This window comes from Podarcis vaucheri (genome assembly GCF_965113315.1).
Source record: "Podarcis vaucheri genome assembly, chromosome: 12".
Taxonomy (NCBI): Eukaryota; Metazoa; Chordata; class Lepidosauria; order Squamata; family Lacertidae; genus Podarcis; species Podarcis vaucheri.
The window spans coordinates 3,428,083-3,445,645 of NC_138750.1; the positions used below are offsets into that span (position 1 = coordinate 3,428,083).

The 17,563-nt window shown below is 43.9% G+C and overlaps 1 protein-coding gene and 1 long non-coding RNA gene across 2 annotated transcripts in view; one reads left to right on the forward strand and one right to left on the reverse strand.

Moving 5' to 3' along the window:
• The window catches only part of CNTNAP2 (contactin associated protein 2), a 1,119,417-nt gene that overhangs the window by 125,979 nt on the left and 975,875 nt on the right, over positions 1-17,563 (reverse strand). Inside the window, exon 15 of the mRNA XM_082192749.1 lies at positions 5,718-5,845. Coding sequence (XP_082048875.1) covers positions 5,718-5,845 — 128 coding nt within the window. The remainder of the gene's footprint in view (positions 1-5,717; positions 5,846-17,563) is intronic.
• Positions 12,233-17,563, forward strand: part of LOC309515281 — a 36,303-nt gene continuing 30,972 nt past the window's right edge. Inside the window, exons 1-2 of the long non-coding RNA XR_014212392.1 lie at positions 12,233-12,365; positions 14,651-14,763. This is a non-coding gene — a long non-coding RNA (uncharacterized lncRNA). The remainder of the gene's footprint in view (positions 12,366-14,650; positions 14,764-17,563) is intronic.

A 17,563-nucleotide genomic window follows, 5' to 3' on the forward strand; every position in this document is an offset into this window, starting at 1 on the left:
TACTTCTGACACCAGTTACAGGAAATTACAGTTGCCAATTCATAGCCCTGTATTAACTTATTACTCCTCTAAAATCCTTTAATAGCCTCAAACAATGAAATAGAAAGGTATATAGAAGGAAAATTCACAAAGACAAGGAAGAAAATCTGAAATGACATAAGAGTCAAGCATAAAATACAATAAAAATCAATGAATAGCAGCTCATGGTATATTTCTCTAGAGAACATGAGATCAATGCAAGGACAGGTTTTTTTTTATTAATTCCTGAATTCCCAACATTTCAAGACCATTTCCCCTCCTTTGATGGTTCTATATTTAATCCAGAATAGTGCTGGACTTTGTGAACCCCTGAGTGGTCACACTATTACAGTAAGCGCAACAGCTCTTTCCTATCTCAGCAATGAAACTTAATGGAAGTTTTAAAAACAGCAACACAGTGCAGTGAGCCAAGGCTGAGAGAGGAAAGAGATTCACTGGATGACTAAAACTCACAGAAACTAGGTGAAATGAAGAACATAAATTTGAGATGTGAAAAACCACCTGCTTCTTCAGTTCTTACTCTTCTAACACAAACAGGACTCAGGAAGGAGAAATCAAGTCTTAAAATAATGTTCCTTTTCTGTGCTCAAATGTTCAGACACCATCCTGTCCATCATCAAAACCAATGCCTTTTTCAGCCAGAGCATGCGGGAACGCACTTCCATTCCCTCTCAGGTGAGTGCCATTGCAGGCCAGCACTCTCCCACCTGCGTCTTGCCCAGTGCTTTTCTTAAAAAATGTTTAGAGGTACTCTCATTTTCCTACTCATATTGAAATACTGCCCTGCAATGAGGCCAAACGTAGATTCACAATATGTTTAGGGGTATGCGTTCCCCCCAGAAAAAAGCACTGGTCTTGCCTTTACATACTTCTGAGATGCCCCAAATGAACATTTCAAGTGAAAACGGAAACTGGCCCGTGTGTGCAAGTCCACACTTTTTATAAGATCGATGACTTCACTTGGTTTCTAGCTGCTCCCAGCCATGACTGGTCAATCTACAGGGCAGGGCCAATTCATGTTTCCCTTTCTTCAACCCCTCTCCCATGTAGCGGTGGTGGGCTTTAGGCTTTCCAGCCAGGCCTCTCCCATTGCACACATGTGCGTTTGCGCAAGGGCCCTTTTGAGCTGTCATAGCCACCCGCCAGAATCAGAGAGAACGAGGGAGGTGGGGGCACATTGAGCTGACCTGCACCAGAACCAGGGGTGACCCCCAAACCAGCTAGGGAGACAGCTTGCCATAGTTTTTAGCAGCTCTGCAACTGTTCAGGGCTGCTCCGAGTCGCCCAGCAGTAACAACTGTAACAACTTCAAGGAGTTCCAGCACCTATTTTTCTTTAAATAAATAAACAAAAAGCACTGATCAAAACCTTCCCCATCTGTCTTATTGTATGCGACTACAGAAAAAAGAAAAGTTTCACAAAAGAATTGCAGTGAGAACTGCAGCAGGGATGTTGCTCTGTCTGACATGAAATTTGCAGTAGTTATGTTCATGGCTTCCAGCATCTCCACAGACGATCATCCTAACACAGTCGTTTTCATGGTTTTGTTAACAAAGTAAATTCAAGAGAATGGTCACATTTTTATGTTGCAGTCTGGGTACATGGATTTGCAGTGGAAACAGGCAAAGTCTCAAGGGGAAAGGCATATTCTAAGCCCTCAGGGACTTGAGTTGGGGAGTCAGGTTGGAGGATTATTCCTTCAAAAATAGAAGCAAGATCTTTGAAAGAAAAGGAAACAATCTAAAAAGAAAATCAAAAGGAGTTGTATCGGTAATATTGATATATGCTTCTGAACCACTCTAGCAGCAAGTTTGGGATAGTAAATCATGGCAGCATAGCCATGCCCAGCACATTTCATTAGGGAGGGCACCCAGAGTGGTTTTTTCTTTTTAAGGTGAACATTTATTGAATACGTACACATACTCAGTCACAAATAAAATTCTTATTTTTTATTTTAAAAGATATTTTCTTAATAAACCAAGTAAACCAAAAATAAAGAACATAAAAGAAATACTATTAAATCGGTTGAAAGCAGCATAAGGTTGAACATTTTCATTGAACTTAATGTCCCAAAGCATTACAAAAAATACCAGTTTTTCCACAAACCTGTTTGGCTGGATTATATGTATTCTTTTCTAATAAATTAGCTTAATCATAGCTAATATGAACCACATTTTCTCAATCCATTCAGCTATAGTAGGAGTTATGCTGCTCCCCAATTTTTAGCTATTATAATCTGAGCAGCAGTTATAAGGTTAAACACTATTTCTTATTATTTTCCAGAATAACTTTTTAGATAACCAAGTAGAAATATTTAGGGTTCCAGTGGTATGTGATATCCTAACATATCTGAAATTTGTATTGGAAGAGTGGGTTCTTCCATGGCACTTATGAACTCCTCAGTTGTCAGAATAATTTGATTCTGCAACATCATATTTATGTTTTCTAGATCAGTATCTTGCTATAGTCTGAAATCTTTAACTACACTGCATATTGAATACATATTGCCTGCAGCAATAAATGGTGAACAACAGTTCCTGAAAAGCTTGAGCAGTTTTACTACAATCAAGTGGTATACAAATTTTGTTAAATAAAAAAATAAACTGATTGCCTTATTGCAATAAGTGAAAAATATTCCTGAAAAGCTAGTTGAGAAACTAGCTGTAGAATGCTTGATAACATTTCTAAAAAATGAAATAAACCTCAGGCAAAAAGCCAGAGGATCTTTGCCACATAAAATGAATAAACATCAAGCAAATGAACGTTGTCCCGTTTTGAGAAACGAACAGTACAAACCTGTAAATGTCTACTCAGAAGTAAACCTCACTTAAATCAAGGGGACTTACTCCCAGGTAGATGGGTTTAGGAATGCAGTCTTAAAGAATCCTCAGCAATAAGGGGTTTCTGTTAACTGAAAGCATACTGCAGATGATTTCAAAGTCAAAGTGGAAGATAATTATTTGTAAATCCAAAGCTGAAGAACCAAACCATCTGAATTCTATTTTAGAATAAACATTGTTAATTGTCAATTCTAGCTAGCATTTCTTCTCTGCAAAATCCCTTTTGACAAATAATATTTGCGTATTAAACACACTATGAAGAAGAGTAATAACAGATATCAAGGCTGCAGCTTTTATAGGAAAGGAACAGATGGATAAGGTGGAACTATAATTTTCCAAGGCACACATTTCAGGTTTGGCTCTGGACACTGACTGGAGGGGGAAATATACAGTTACACTCAATGTCATGGCATTCCCAAGCAAAACTACTTTAGACTTGTTTTACCACGTCCAGAAGTTAGTGGGTCTGACATGTAACGATTACTATTACCCAAATTATAAAGGTTATTATAAGAAACACAAGCCTTGAAATGCTGATTGGCGCTTCAAAGACAGCATGGACAAGCTCTGCAGCTTAGCAAGCACACACTTCTTGGGTCTCAGCTGGAGGACCCAAACAACAGCCCAGGGATTGTACTCCTTCCTCTGCACAGCTAAGAGGTAACCTCAGTTCTGAATCTTTGTATTACAAGAAGCCTGGTTTATGGGATACCACCAAGCACTTAATGCAAAGATGAGGAACTCCAGACCTGGAAGCCAAATGCAGCCCTCCAGACCTCTCAGTCTGGCACTCAGAATTCCCCCCAGGTCACACCCCTCTTCCCACCCACAGCTCTAACCGGCCCTGTTCCACACTCCTCCCCAGGTTCTTCTATATGGATGCAAAGCATCCTTGAACAACTGCAATAATGCCTCTTGCTTGCAAGACAAATGTTGATGAAGCATGCATTGTGTTTTAATGCTGTTCCACATCTAGGGACGTTAGGGTGAAGGGTGTGTAAACAATAACAGCAGCAGAAGCAGCAGCAGCATGCAGAAATCTCTGGCTTTTGTGTGAATAGACTGCAACGGACTGTCCTAGATCTAGGGTACCAGAGACTGTTGGTGAATATTAGAAACTAATAAATGGTAGTAGTTAGATAACATTTGGGATATAATGGAAAATACAAGCTGCGGAACTGTACCAGGCAAGGAATTCATGGGTTAGCTTATGCAAACCAGCCTGGCCAGACTAGCTAAGTGCAGCTAAGTTAAGGAGCACTGGGGAGCCAGGTACTGAGCATCAAGGACCATTGGCAAAGAAAAATAACTGCCCTTGCCCCACCTGCCTCCCCACCCAGCTCTGAGGAGTGGACAGAGACAGGAGAGTGGGCAGGTTGCCGGGGGGTGGGGTGGGGAGCAGGATGTCACAGGAACAATTATCTGAAATGTAAAAGTTTGCTGGGAAGGAGTGGGGCAGAATTCCATGGGCTGCTGCAGAGGAAGAGAGGGCAGGCAGGATGGCTCGGAATGCAGTGCTGGGGGTGGGGCAGGGGCGGCAGCTCCTGAGATGAGAAAGCTGTAAACTCTGCACTCAGGTTGTACATAGGTGCTAATAAACCACATTTCAAAGATGCTGCAGACTCCGTCATTTCTCCCCGAAGAGTCACAGACTGTGGTTGAGGGCCATGACCCCAGGAATCTTGTGCACCACTCAGCAGACATTGGGGTATAGCGCTGTACAGAGATTGCTATACCCACCTTGGCAAATGGACCTCATAAGGTTGTCCATTTCAGCCCTTGGGCTGAAATCAGGCTATCCACCCCGACTTAATGGCTTCTCAGAGTAGGGATTTCATTTTTCATGAATTAAGAGATCATAGATTGAAATGAATCTTTAACGGCAAATTCTCCAAATCTGAACTGGAAAATCTGAACTGAAAAAGCTGGTGCTGAAATGTCTGCAGCTCCTTCTTCAACCTTCAAGCTCAAACATACAGCAAAAAAGTGGTTTTGGTTTGCAGCCCAGCATCCACCTTTGTTAACATGGATGATCCTCACCAGCAATAATGTCAAACTTTATACATCCATAAGCCAAGCTCCCAGTGATGCATTTAGCCATAATGCTGCTATTTATACCTCTATAAAGTTAGTTTATTGCAATATAAATAGTAATGCTAATGGCATTAACGGCAGAGTTCTGTGGTATCACAGATGTTGAGCGCTGCTTTGCTGCTGTTTGTATTGCAGTTTATATCGTCATAAACTTAGCAGGGTAGCCCAAGTTGCCTCATTTACTCTGCAAGGAAGATGAACGTCTGCACTTAGGATGCAAAACCAAGCCTGATTATAGAGTCATTTTTCTGCATGCGTTTCTGCAGTATTCCATAGATAGCTTTGAATGAGCACCATGCAAAAGCATGTATCCAAGGAGCCCCGAGGCCAGGCAGGGTGTGTGTGTGTGTGTGGGGGGAAGAGGCCTTATAAAGGCTCCAAGGCTCATTGGCCCAACTCTTGCAATAGCTAGGAAACTCTGGCCATTACAGAATTCTCTTCCCAAGGTGCTTGCAATGTCTTTGAACTTCTAGACACCACAAGACCTGAAACTCTTCTTTGCAACCCACTCTTGCCTCTAAGGGTGGTGCTACCTCTCTACTGCACGGCCCTCATTCCCTGTGTGACAGACTTTGTTAGAGGCAAATAGACGAATTACTTCTCAAAATATATTTATGGATGTTCTGAGATGCAAGTTTAAACAGAGAGAGATTTGCCCAAACTGTCTTGGTAGGGCAATTTACCTTTGCGTAATTGTACTAAGCAAGGAAACCTTTTAGATAATGCATGTAATAGAAAACTTACGGTCTCCGTGACATCTCAGGGGCCCCACAGTCAACTTGGCTTCTGAGCCAGGCCGGTCGATATCTCCAACCATTACTTGACTGACAGGCAGGTGGTCTTTGTAAGATAGGAGGCCAGCATCTTTTCTCCTGAGTGGCCACAAAAGAAGAGAACATCACAAGCTATCCATTGAAGAGTGATTTTGGTGAAATTATCATTCTAAGAAAATAGTTGTTCCAAAATAACAATGAAACCAATGCAATGATCTTATTAGCCTTTTCCTACGTTGCTACAAGACACAAGCGCCACATGCAATCAGGGGGAGAGTGGGGAGGGTACCCCAACTCCATCATGTCACCATGCACATCCCTTCTGCCCTCTGCGTATTAGGGGGCTCCTGTTTGTGGCAGGGACCCTTCTCTAGGCATGTCAGCTGCCTGCACAGTGCAGGGTCCTCATTAGACAGGGTTCTCAATCAGTGTTTCGCAACATGTGGGTTGCTAACTGCAAGTGGGTCTGAAGGAAACCCAAAATAATTGTGGTTTTTAATCATTAACTGGCATGATGAATGCCTCTTACAACCTTTTGGCCTATCATAATGCTGTGGGAACACTTATAATGGTCAAAGGCCTGGAAACGATGCCTTATGAGGAACGGCTAAGGGAGCTGGGCATGTTTAGCCTGGAGAAGAGGAGGTTAAGGGGTGATATGATAGCCATGTTCAAATATATAAAAGGATGTCACATAGAGGAGGGAGAAAGGTTGTTTTCTGCTGCTCCGGAGAAGCGGACACGGAGCAATGGATCCAAACTACAAGAAAGAAGATTCCACCTAAACATTAGGAAGAACTTCCTGACAGTAAGAGCTGTTCGACAGTGGAATTTGCTGCCAAGGAGTGTGGTGGAGTCTCCTACTTTGGAGGTCTTTAAGCAGAGGCTTGACAACCATATGTCAGGAGTGCTCTGATGGTGTTTCCTGCTTGGCAGGGGGTTGGACTCGATGGCCCTTGTGGTCTCTTCCAACTCTATGATTCTATGATTCTATAACCAAATGTCAAAAGGCTCAATTCTGCCATCTCTCTGAGACTTGCCAAAATTGACTTTATTGTGAATCAAACTATTAAAAATAGCCAAAGTTTGTTATATCCGCTTGTGTAACTGTGTTATTAGAATATATCTTTATAGCCTATGAAGCAGTGCCCTGCAATCAGATGGTTAATGTTCTTTCATTCCCATTAAAAATATGAGAAACTTTATAAGTACCTTAAATGTTTCATCAAATTCCTCATTAATTACTTAACCCCTGTGTTAAGTAAATTTTTGCTTGGCTACATCAAGTCATGGTTATAAGATACCTGAACAAAACCAATGGCTATTGAAGGTCTACAGTTCAAAATTCATGTGAGAATGAAACAATGGGTCACTTTACAAGTAAATTTGGATTGGTGGACCAGCACGCCAAACCGGTTGGGAAGAACTCTTCTGAATCATGTGGGGAGCCTACCGGCGTAACAAGTCTTTGAGCCAGTCATGCAACCCTCAGGCACATGGAAGGCAGCGGGACAAGCAACAGAGCATTCTTCTTCCTGCTCTCCATCTTCACATGGAGGATTTCAACACCCAAACAGGGCTTGCATTAACCCACTATATGAGCTGCTAAGCTATATTTGTAATCAGATAGCAGTCTATGTATTCTCCTCTTCTCTGCTTTTTGTCTTGTGATTTCTTTAACAAACAGCAAAACTACATTTTCAGGAATTCTTCATCTTCATCTTGAGCCCATGAGGGGGCCGGGGAACCAGAATGACAGCAGATTGATCAAATGCAAAAGCAGAGTTGAAGCTAAACTTACACTGTACTTCAAACTAATATAGGAATTACTGCTTCCTTTGGAGGAGTTATCCATTTGCTTCTCAGTTTTTGTTCATACAAACTAATGTCAATTGCTACCTTTATCTCATAAATACTATTTATAAATGTCGGTACCACAATTCCACCACAAAACAGGTTTCATGGAAATGCATGAACAACAATGATAGTAGAACACTGTATTAAATCTCAAATCTCAGGAAACTAATTAAAAGCATGATTAGACCAAAGACATCCCTTGTGGCTGGTTGATGCCCTTTTCCAGTGCCAGGGAATCTCTCTCCTTGGTGGCTGGGACAGGTCAGTGGGCAGCCGGTCTGCCTCCTTCCCCTGTCCTCTAAACATCCTGTAAAAAATGTTAAGTCTGGTGTGCATAAAATTGTGTGCATTGCGTATGAGACTTAGTGGAAGTTTGCATTTGCAGAATGTATTTTTTTGCAGAGAATGCAGCAAGTGCAAGAATGTGCTTTTGCCACTAAAGCTACAACTGGAGGGTAGGGTCTTCCACCCCCCATGTTCCCCCCCCCCATTCCTGGGATGTGGGTCTCTCTCAGAAGCTGCTGACGCAATGAGGAAGCAACTTGCTTCTCGGAATCTGTCTCTGAGACTAGAGAGAGATGATACCAACAAGTAAGAACGTAAAGAAAACTAAACTACATTGCTAGTTGTTTATGAGCAATGTGTTGATTTGTATCTACAACATTTTCAAAACAAGTTTAAAGACACTTTGCAGTAAAACTTTGTAACTCCTTTCTTGGTGCGGAAAGCTTGTTGATTCATACTCTGCACAAGGTCCAGATCAGGGAATTCTGCTCACGTAACTCGAACATGTCCTTCCTCTAGGGCAGCTCCCCACTGGCAGGCAGCTCTGTGCCCTCCCCCCCCCCACCCTGACAGTAACTGCCCGCCCAGCCCCATCCAGCCAGGATGGCAGGGCTCATGAGAGAAATCTTGCACAGCAGAGATGGGGAACCTCCTCTTTCGGCTGCAAGGCTGTCTCAGCCAAGCCATGGCCACCTGCCCTGTCTGATGTCAAATGTGCAGCAGCAGGGAAAGCTAGGCATGGATGAAAGGGGCTTTGCAGGCACTGCCAATCACCTGATCAGTTGCAACATTTCTGCCCCTGGGAGCTCTACCATGGGGACCTTACCTAAGGACTAGAATGGTGTCTTCCAAGAGATGGCATCCTCACCCTTTGGCACAGGTATGGTTGCAACTTGCTAGCCAGCAAATTGGTCCAGTTACGTTGTTTCAGGTAACCAGCCCTGGGGGTTGAAAAGCTAGTGAAATGCTGGCTCTATTGGCGACTGTCGGATTCGGCCTTGGCTCCATCCATTACCTACCAAGGTCCATCCTGACTCTGCTCTGCCTGTTCCAGCCTCAACAGGGGCCTTGGATAGCAGTGCTATATTGGGATGGATTTGTTCAGAGGGGAACTTTCTACGGTTCTGCTGGGCCCGTTCCACTAAGAAACTAATGGAAAAAGAAAAAAGAAAGAGCACCAAAACAAACTCTCTGTCTCTTTTCCAAAGGGCAGGGAAAGCTCTTCAGCTCAAATGCAACACAAATTCAAAACCCTGTGAACATATCCAGAAGGACGCATTTCTGGGCCCTGAAAACCTGGAAAACTAACTGCAGTGAAGTGTCATTAGAAGACAGCAAGGAAGGCTCCACATCAGGAGTTGGTGTTTCATGGTTGCAGGGAATTTCATGACATTAAACATTCACTTGGTCACCACTGTTTACTTAGTCCTTTTCAAGTGATGAAGAGAACATGCATTTCTTTTACAAAGGAAATGCAATGAAAGCAATTAAGAAAATAAGTATCACATTTTAGGATGGTATCTTATTAGAATGGCTGCCTAACATCTGTGATTAAGAGGGTAATTAGAAACTCAATTACTGTGCTTTTAAAACAGTTAAAGTGTTGTTTGAAAACAGTGGATATCTATAGTGGACTGTTGTTTTTATTTTTGGTTGCTGGGAAATTGCTGTTCTCACTCACTCACTCACAAATGAGCACGATAAATCTACTTAAAAATACACAAATTATTACTATCCACTTACTATATTTTTCTGCTGTGCTACCGTAGTGGCATAAATTTAGGAGGGGTCACTGCACTGAAAGGGTCCCTCTGCACGCCACATCTTTTCCACAGGGTAAATTCATTAAATCCCCACTGCTTTTTAAGTTGTTATATCTAGGATTTAAGTTATATCCATTCCATCAGTTGCTTTTTAACATGTGAGCTCCTCCACTGACTTACAGAAGAGTCAATTTCCATTTTTTAAGCAAAGGATTTTTCACTTAGACATGCATCATGCTGAGACCTAGTTTGTTGTTTATAACAATGGTCACTCGTTGTGAGTTGTGGAAATATTTATGCTGCTGAGGAATAACTTGTGACCTGAAGCACAAGGCAGAAGGGGGACCCATTTGCCAGCCTTTAAGTGGCATCCTTCTCAGAAAACCACCATTTATATGATGCATTCAGATGTAGGGAATCACATACCCTCCAAGTGTCCCTATTTCCCAGGAACAGTCCCAGAATTACAAAAGCCACTCCAGCTTCTGATTTGACCCCAGAATGTCCCTATTTCTCCCTCCAGCGCCGCCATTGCCAAGCTCAGGAGGCGGATGAGCTGGAGCCTGTTCTGAGCAACGGCCATGGCAATGGCAGCAGCAAGGGGGCACCCACAGCTAATCTTGCCCCTTTCTAAAATTTATTTATTGAGGTGTGCTTTTCTTTTTGTAAACCTACCAAAGAATAAAATAAAATCAGGATTAAGGGGTTTTCTCAGGGCGGTGGAGGGTGGGTGTGTTCTGTCCCAGTGGTGCGGGGGGGGGCAGCACTTGCCCTTCTTTGGACAGGAAGGGCTCCGAGGGGGATGGTAAAAAAAGGGGGGGTCAAGGAGGGTCAGCTTGAGAGGAGTGAGAAATGTCCCCATTTTCATCTGAGGAACGTTGTAGGGTATGGGATTTTGTGTTAGTTTTGTTCCTTTTACACCACATTCCCTGTTGCCTTATGGAACTGTGGGTTTTTGATTGATATTCACACCAGTGTGGGTGGTGCGACACAAAAGCAATGCCACCCAACACATGTGCACTTCCATTCCCCCAAGATTCACCCATGAATTTGGCAGGAAATATCAGTGTGCTGGGATACCATGATTTTCCGGGTCAACAGGATTGCAAACAGATGTTTTCTGGAAGCAGTTAACACAGAAATGAGTGCTAAATTTACACTAGAGTCTGCTAGATTTCCAGGTGTCCTTTATGTCATATGAAAGGCCACATAAAATGCAGAAGGTATCAGGTAAGGGAATGTTGGGGAAATGGAATAGTGTGCTGTCTGAATATAGCCTTAGTAAGAGGGCCCCACGGTCTGCTTCTGGAGTATAAATTAGCTGGCCTTCTCCCCACCAAGCATATCAAGCTGGAGGGGGAGGCTCTGAGAAGCAGCCTGCTTGCTGATGGAGGTCTTGCGGCACCAGGAGACCAGCGGGCAATGGCCAAGCTATTTTGGTGGAGAAACCTCTGGTCACCCAAGTGATGGAGGGAGCTTTCAGTCACCACAGAGCTCATCAGAATTCTGTGTTGCTTACAAGCATTAAAGCCCCACAAAGGAAAGCGAGTTAATTACAGAACAAGTCCAGCATGCTGACTTCATTGTGGATATTTAGAAATAATCACTGCTGGAATATTCAGTACTTAGATAATAATGCATCCGCTATTTAAATATTTTGTAAATTTTGATTGCAAAAATGGCCTCTATCATCCTTCTCTCCCAAAGGAAATCACCCCAAAAGAACAGGGATTACATTCTCAGTGTGCTGTATTCCAGTTAATAACCAAATGGGAGATGAATAATCCTGTAATTGTAATGAGATAGATAACATCTCGGAATAATTTTCAGATTTCTACTTTCTTTGCACTACATAAGATTTGTGAAGAGCTATAAGGCCTCTCAGAAATAAAGTGTCAAGATAGTATTTTTTAAGTATTTGTTAGCTTTCTATGCAGAATGCATGCATAAGCCCCTGACAAACTAAAACATAGCGTATTTTTCGCACCATTGGACGCACCGGACAATAGGACGCACTTTGTTTTAGAGGGGGGAGAACAAGAAAAAAAAATTCTCCCCCTCTCTGCCCAGCGCCTCTTCAGCGAAGCGGCAGGAGGCGCTGCACAGAGAGGGGGAGAATTTTTAAATTCTAACACTCTAAAACAAGGTGCCGTTTAAGGTGCGTTCAGGCGGCTACCTTGGAAGCCTGGAGAGCGGTGTGCAATGACCCCTCTCGCTCTCCAGGCTTCAGGTTCCTTTCAACCTGCTCTTTGGGGCTGGCGGGGGGAAACCCACCACCAGCCCCAAAGAGCAGGTCAGGGAGCAGCGGAAGGGGGAAGCGGAGAGGCTCCTGCCAGCCGGGAGAGGGTCGCGGGGCTATGGCGTCTTCGCTCCATAGGACGCACACACATTTCCCCTTCATTTTTGAAGGGGAAAAAGTGCGTCCTATAGAGCGAAAAATACGGTACCTCTAATCCAGGCATGCCGAGTTCTGCCCCACATGGGAGGGGGGCGCTGGTGTGTGTATGTGTATGTGACATCACATGGTGGGAGGAGGCCTGGTGGGGCCCGCCGCAGTTGTGGGAGGGCCTGACGGAGCTACAGAATATTGAGAGGGCCCAGACCCCGCAGTGAAAAGGGGGGGGGGGCTCAGCTCTATGGCCCCACATAGATGGTGACCTGCTCTAATCAGTGCTTTTTTCTGCTTTCAGGAACCAAGTTCCATCACCTCTCAGGTGGGTGCCATTGCAGGCCAGCACTCTCCCACCTGCGCCTTGCCTTTACATACTTCTGGGATGCCCAAAATGAACATTTCAAGCAAAAACGGAAGCTGGACAGCATGTGCAAGTCTACACTTTTTATAAGATTGATGGCTCCACCTAGCTCCTAGCCACATTTGGTCAATCTACAGCGCTGGGCTGTTTCGTATTTCCTTTTCTTCCTTTTCCTCAATCCCTCTCCTGTGTAGTGGTGGTGGGCTTTAGGCTTTCCAGGCAGGCCTCTCCCACTGCACACATGTGCGTTTGCGCAAGGGCCCTTTTGAGCTGTCATAGTCACCCGCCAGAATCAGAGAGAATGAGGGGGTGGGGGCACATTGACCTGACCTGCACCAGAACCAGGGGTGGCCCCCAAACCAGCCAGGGAGACAGCTTGCCGTAGCTTTTAGCACCTTCCGGGGCGATGAATGTGGCCATTGTCAAACCAGCATCTGCTCAGGGCTGTCCCAAGTCGCCCAGCTGTAACAACTTCTGGCAGCTTCTTTTCTTTAATAAATGCACTGCCTCTAATTATTTTGTTTTATTGCTATAGCTAACTATTTCAAGTAATCATACTGACAACACAAGACATGTTTTCTCATTTGCCTTCTCTTTTAATAATAATAATAATAATAATAATAATAATAATAATATTTTATTTATATCACGCCCTCCCCAGCCGAAGCTGGGCTCAGAGCAGCTAACAACAGTAAGTAAAAAGTAAAAATAAAAAGTAAAGGACCCCTGACAGTTAAGTCCAGTCGTGAATGACTCTGGGGTTGCTGCGCTCATCTTGCTTTACTGGCCAAGGGAGCCAGTGTTTGTCCGCAGACAGTTTTTCTGGGTCATGTGGCCAGCATGACTAAGCCGCTTCTGGCGAACCAGAGCAGAGCACGGAAACGCCGTTTACCTTCTCGCCGGAGCAGTACCTATTTATCTACTTGCACTTTGAAGTGCTTTCGAACTGCTAGGTTGGCAGGAGCAGGGACCAAGCAACGGGAGCTCACCCCGTCACAAGGATTTGAACCGCCGACCTTCTGATCAGCAAGCCCAAGAGGCTCAGTGGTTTAGACCACAGCTCCACCTGCGTCCCTCTCTTTTGATAGTTGTACACAATTCCTTCACTTTATACTCTTCTAGGATGCCTAGATGAGTGGTTTTCCTCTCATGCCAAGTCTACTCCAGGGGACGTGTGGATCCTGGTAGTGTCTAGATAGCTTGGTAGACTGGACCAGGGAGGAGTCAGTGGCAGTCATGCATGTTGCAACCAGTGGCATGGAGAAATGCAGTTGCGTTGTCATTGAAACAAAACTGAGCTTGCCAGGTAGGGGGTTGAAAGGCAGCGCTTTCCAGGTAGCCTTCTTTGAAATGCTGACCGTTCATGAAAAGGGCTAAGCTAAAGCTAGAGTAATTGTTGTTTTTTTCCAACTGTGTGTGTGCAAATTTTAGCTGTTTTTATATATGCAGTTCTATAGATGTTTTTACTGTGTTTTACATTGCTCCGGGATGCCTCATGGGAAGTGATTAATAAGTTAATTAAATACTACTACTTCTAATAATGTTAATTTAGTACTGGGGGTGTACTATTGGCCCCTTGACCAAAATGCTGAAGATGAGATGGAGATACATAATGAAATTACGGAAAATAAAGAGGCTCCCAAAGTAGGAAATATTGCAGTAATGAGAAACTTCAAGTACACTCATGTAGGCAGGGCAAACACACTTCCAGTCATAGCAAAGAGGTAAAATTTCTAGATACCATAAATTACAGTGTCCGAGAACAGGGACTGAAGGAACTGAACAGAGGGAAGGTGATGTTCGTCTTAAACTTAAGAGGTGCAAGTGTTGTTGAACCAAATGGGAACAGTGATCACAGTGCTATCAGAAAATCCGACATGTGAATTTCAAAATAGAAGACCTCTAAAAAAGGAGGGGATTGGTAGACAAAAACACAAAAAAAGCTGAAATGGCAAATCAAGTGAGTCAACTCTTGATTGTGTGCAGCCATAATAACAAAAGCTAAGCTAGAATGTACACCACAGACCAGGAAGGCCAAGAGGATGCCAGCATGGTTAACTAGCAGAGGCAAAGAAGTGATCAGAAGCGAGGAGGCTTCCTTCAGAAAACGAAAGTATTGCCCAAATGTGGATACTAAAAGAGGACACAAACTTTGGCAAAACAAATGCAAACAATCAGATGCAAAAAAACTCGGGAAGCCCATTGACATAAGACTTAAGACCAACAATTTTAAATTCTTTAAATAGGTTAGAAGAAGGAAACTGGCAAAGGAGGCAGACCCTTCAATGTGTGACAGGAGGATAAGGAGATGGCAGAGAAGCTGGATGAATTCTTAGTATCTGTCTTCACAGCAGAAGAGGTAGGAAAGATCCCTGTGCCTGAACTCACTTTCTTAGGAAAGGAGCCTGAGGAATGGAGGCCACAAGTTACAGGACACAACATTCTAGATCAAGGGTCAGCAACCTTTTTCAGCTGTGGGCCTCTCCACCGTCCCTCAGATCATAGAATCATAGAGTTGGAAGAGACCACAAGGGCCATCGAGTCCAACCCCCTGCCAAGCAGGAAACCCCATCAGAGCACTCCTGACATATGGTTGTCAAGCCTCTGCTTAAAGACCTCCAAAGTAGGAGACTCCACCACACTCCTTGGCAGCAAATTCCACTGTCAAACAGCTCTTACTGTCAGGAAGTTCTTCCTAATGTTTAGGTGGAATCTTCTTTCTTGTAGTTTGGATCCATTGCTCCGTGTCCGCTTCTCTGGAGCAGCAGAAAACAACCTTTCTCCCTCCTCTATGTGACATCCTTTTATATATTTGAACATGGCTATCATATCACCCCTTAACCTCCTCTTCTCCAGGCTAAACATGCCCAGCTCCCTTAGCCGTTCCTCATAAGGCATCGTTTCCAGGCCTTTGACCATTTTGGTTGCCCTCCTCTGGACACGTTCCAGTTTGTCAGTGTCCTTCTTGAACTGTGGTGCCCAGATCATGTAGTGGGCCAGACTATATTTTGGGGGGAAAAAATGAACGAATTCCTATGCCCCACAAATAACCCAGAGATGCATTTTAAATAAAAGGACACATTCTACTCATGTAAAAACACGCTTATTCCCGGACCGTCTGCAGGCCGGACTGAGCAGGCGATTGGGCCTCATCCAGCCCCCGGGCCTTAGGTTGCCTGCCCCTGTTCTAGACCTTAGTGACAAATAAAAAACAAATCAATCCAGATGTCATCCAGCCAAGAGTTGAAGAATTTAAATAGTTCATTCTAATAACTTGCAAAAAGCTGGAATTTGACTGTTTTATTATTGTAATGGCTTCTCAGTTCATCCCAATAATGTAAGTCCTTCCTTGATATATTCAAGACCCCAATTCAAAGGGCAATTGTGAATCATGATTCAGACCTCGCTGCCACCTGAATATATTCACGCTGCACAAAAGATACTTGTTAGTTTTCTTGTTAGATCTTCACCCAGACTACGTCCTTCCCACCATTATGTAACCCAGGGCTACACTTTTACCAACACAGGTAACCTTTTAGTGGTGACTAATTCTGTCATCTCTATACCACATGGAGCCATGCTAATGAACCTTCTCTGAAATTATGCATTCCCTTCTTGCTTCAAACAAACTCCTACAGCCCATTATATTTCTGAGTGCTAACTGCAACAGCTTTTCTTTGGGGGGGGGGGAATTCATCCAAGAATCTGTGAAGCAACCCCCCCCCAATGTACATTCAAGCTGATCTACCCCTGACTGGCTGTAGCAGCTATAGGTTTAGCCAGTCAATACAGCCACCTGGAGAGTCCCTGCCCCTCGTCTTCCTCATCAGTAAAGGTAAAGGTATCCCTGACCGTTAGGTCCAGTGACGAACAACTCTGGGGTTGCGGTGCTCATCTCGCTTTATTGGCCGGCGTTTGTCCGCAGACAGCTTTCGGGTCATGTGGCCAGCATGACTAAGCCGCTTCTGGCAAACCAGAGCAGCGCACGAAAATGCCATTTACTTTCCCACTGAAGTGGTACCTATTTATCTACTTGCACTTTGACATGCTTTCGAACTGCTATGTGGGACCAAGCAACAGGAGCTCACCCCGTTGCGGGGATTCGAACCACTGACCTTCTGATCGGCAAGCCCTAGGCTCAGCAGTAGCTGGCTTCTTTAGGCAACAGGGAAGAGGAACAAAGGAAGTTAAACTATAGCAGTTTTGAGCAACCAGAGAGTGACTTTGATATACACAGGATCTTGTTCACAGATTCCTTTACAAACTACCACAAGAAGATGTTTAGGTTTCTTAACCCTTAAACATATTGTACTTTCAAAGCACCACCTTCTGAGTTCTTGAGCAACATTTCCTCCCCTTCAATGTTTTGCTTGTGTACTTATGATGTCAAAATCTGAGAAATGGTATTGTGTCAAACTGGTCCTTACTTACAGTGTACTGGAATGATAAATTTCAAGATGTTGGCCCATATGCATTGCTCTCTTCAGTAGGTTGATGATACAGTTCCTTGAAAGGAAGCATATTTATGGTTGCTACAACTTAGTTGAATCTTAAGGGGAAACCTTCCATCGGAGTTGTGGAGAATGTTCTTTTAAGAGCATCATTTTACACACGGGGCAGTTGGGTAATTGTTCTGCAGCAGGAGGCCCAGCTGAGTTGGACCCAACTCCATGGGAAATGGAGGTGCACCCAGGATTTCTTCTGGCCCCAGTGACATCTGGGATAACTAACTCCATGTTGTGATGTCACCTTTCTGTACTCACGAGTAATGGCGTTTAGAAAGCACCCAACTTGATTACAATGCACAGGGTAAGTGCTGCAGGAAATGTGGGAAGGGGGGAGTCAACACAGCTGCTGCCCAGCTTCCCACCTAGGCTAGGGCTCTCAGTCCAGACAGGCTGAAGGTTCTCATTATTTTGTAACTGGCAAGAAGAAAGGACCATTTCAGGCTCCAGGCTATGTAAAGGTTTCAAAAGATGCTATTTATAATAGTGGCTTTTAAAAAGAGTGATTTGAAGAGTGGGCTACAAATTGAGCTATAAACATGATGTTGATGCATCCGCTGGGGGCGGAAGGAGGCCTCTGTGATTGGCGTTAACTGAAATGTTCCAGTAAGACAAAGAAAAAGGAGAACTAAATAACTATCTTTAAAACATTTT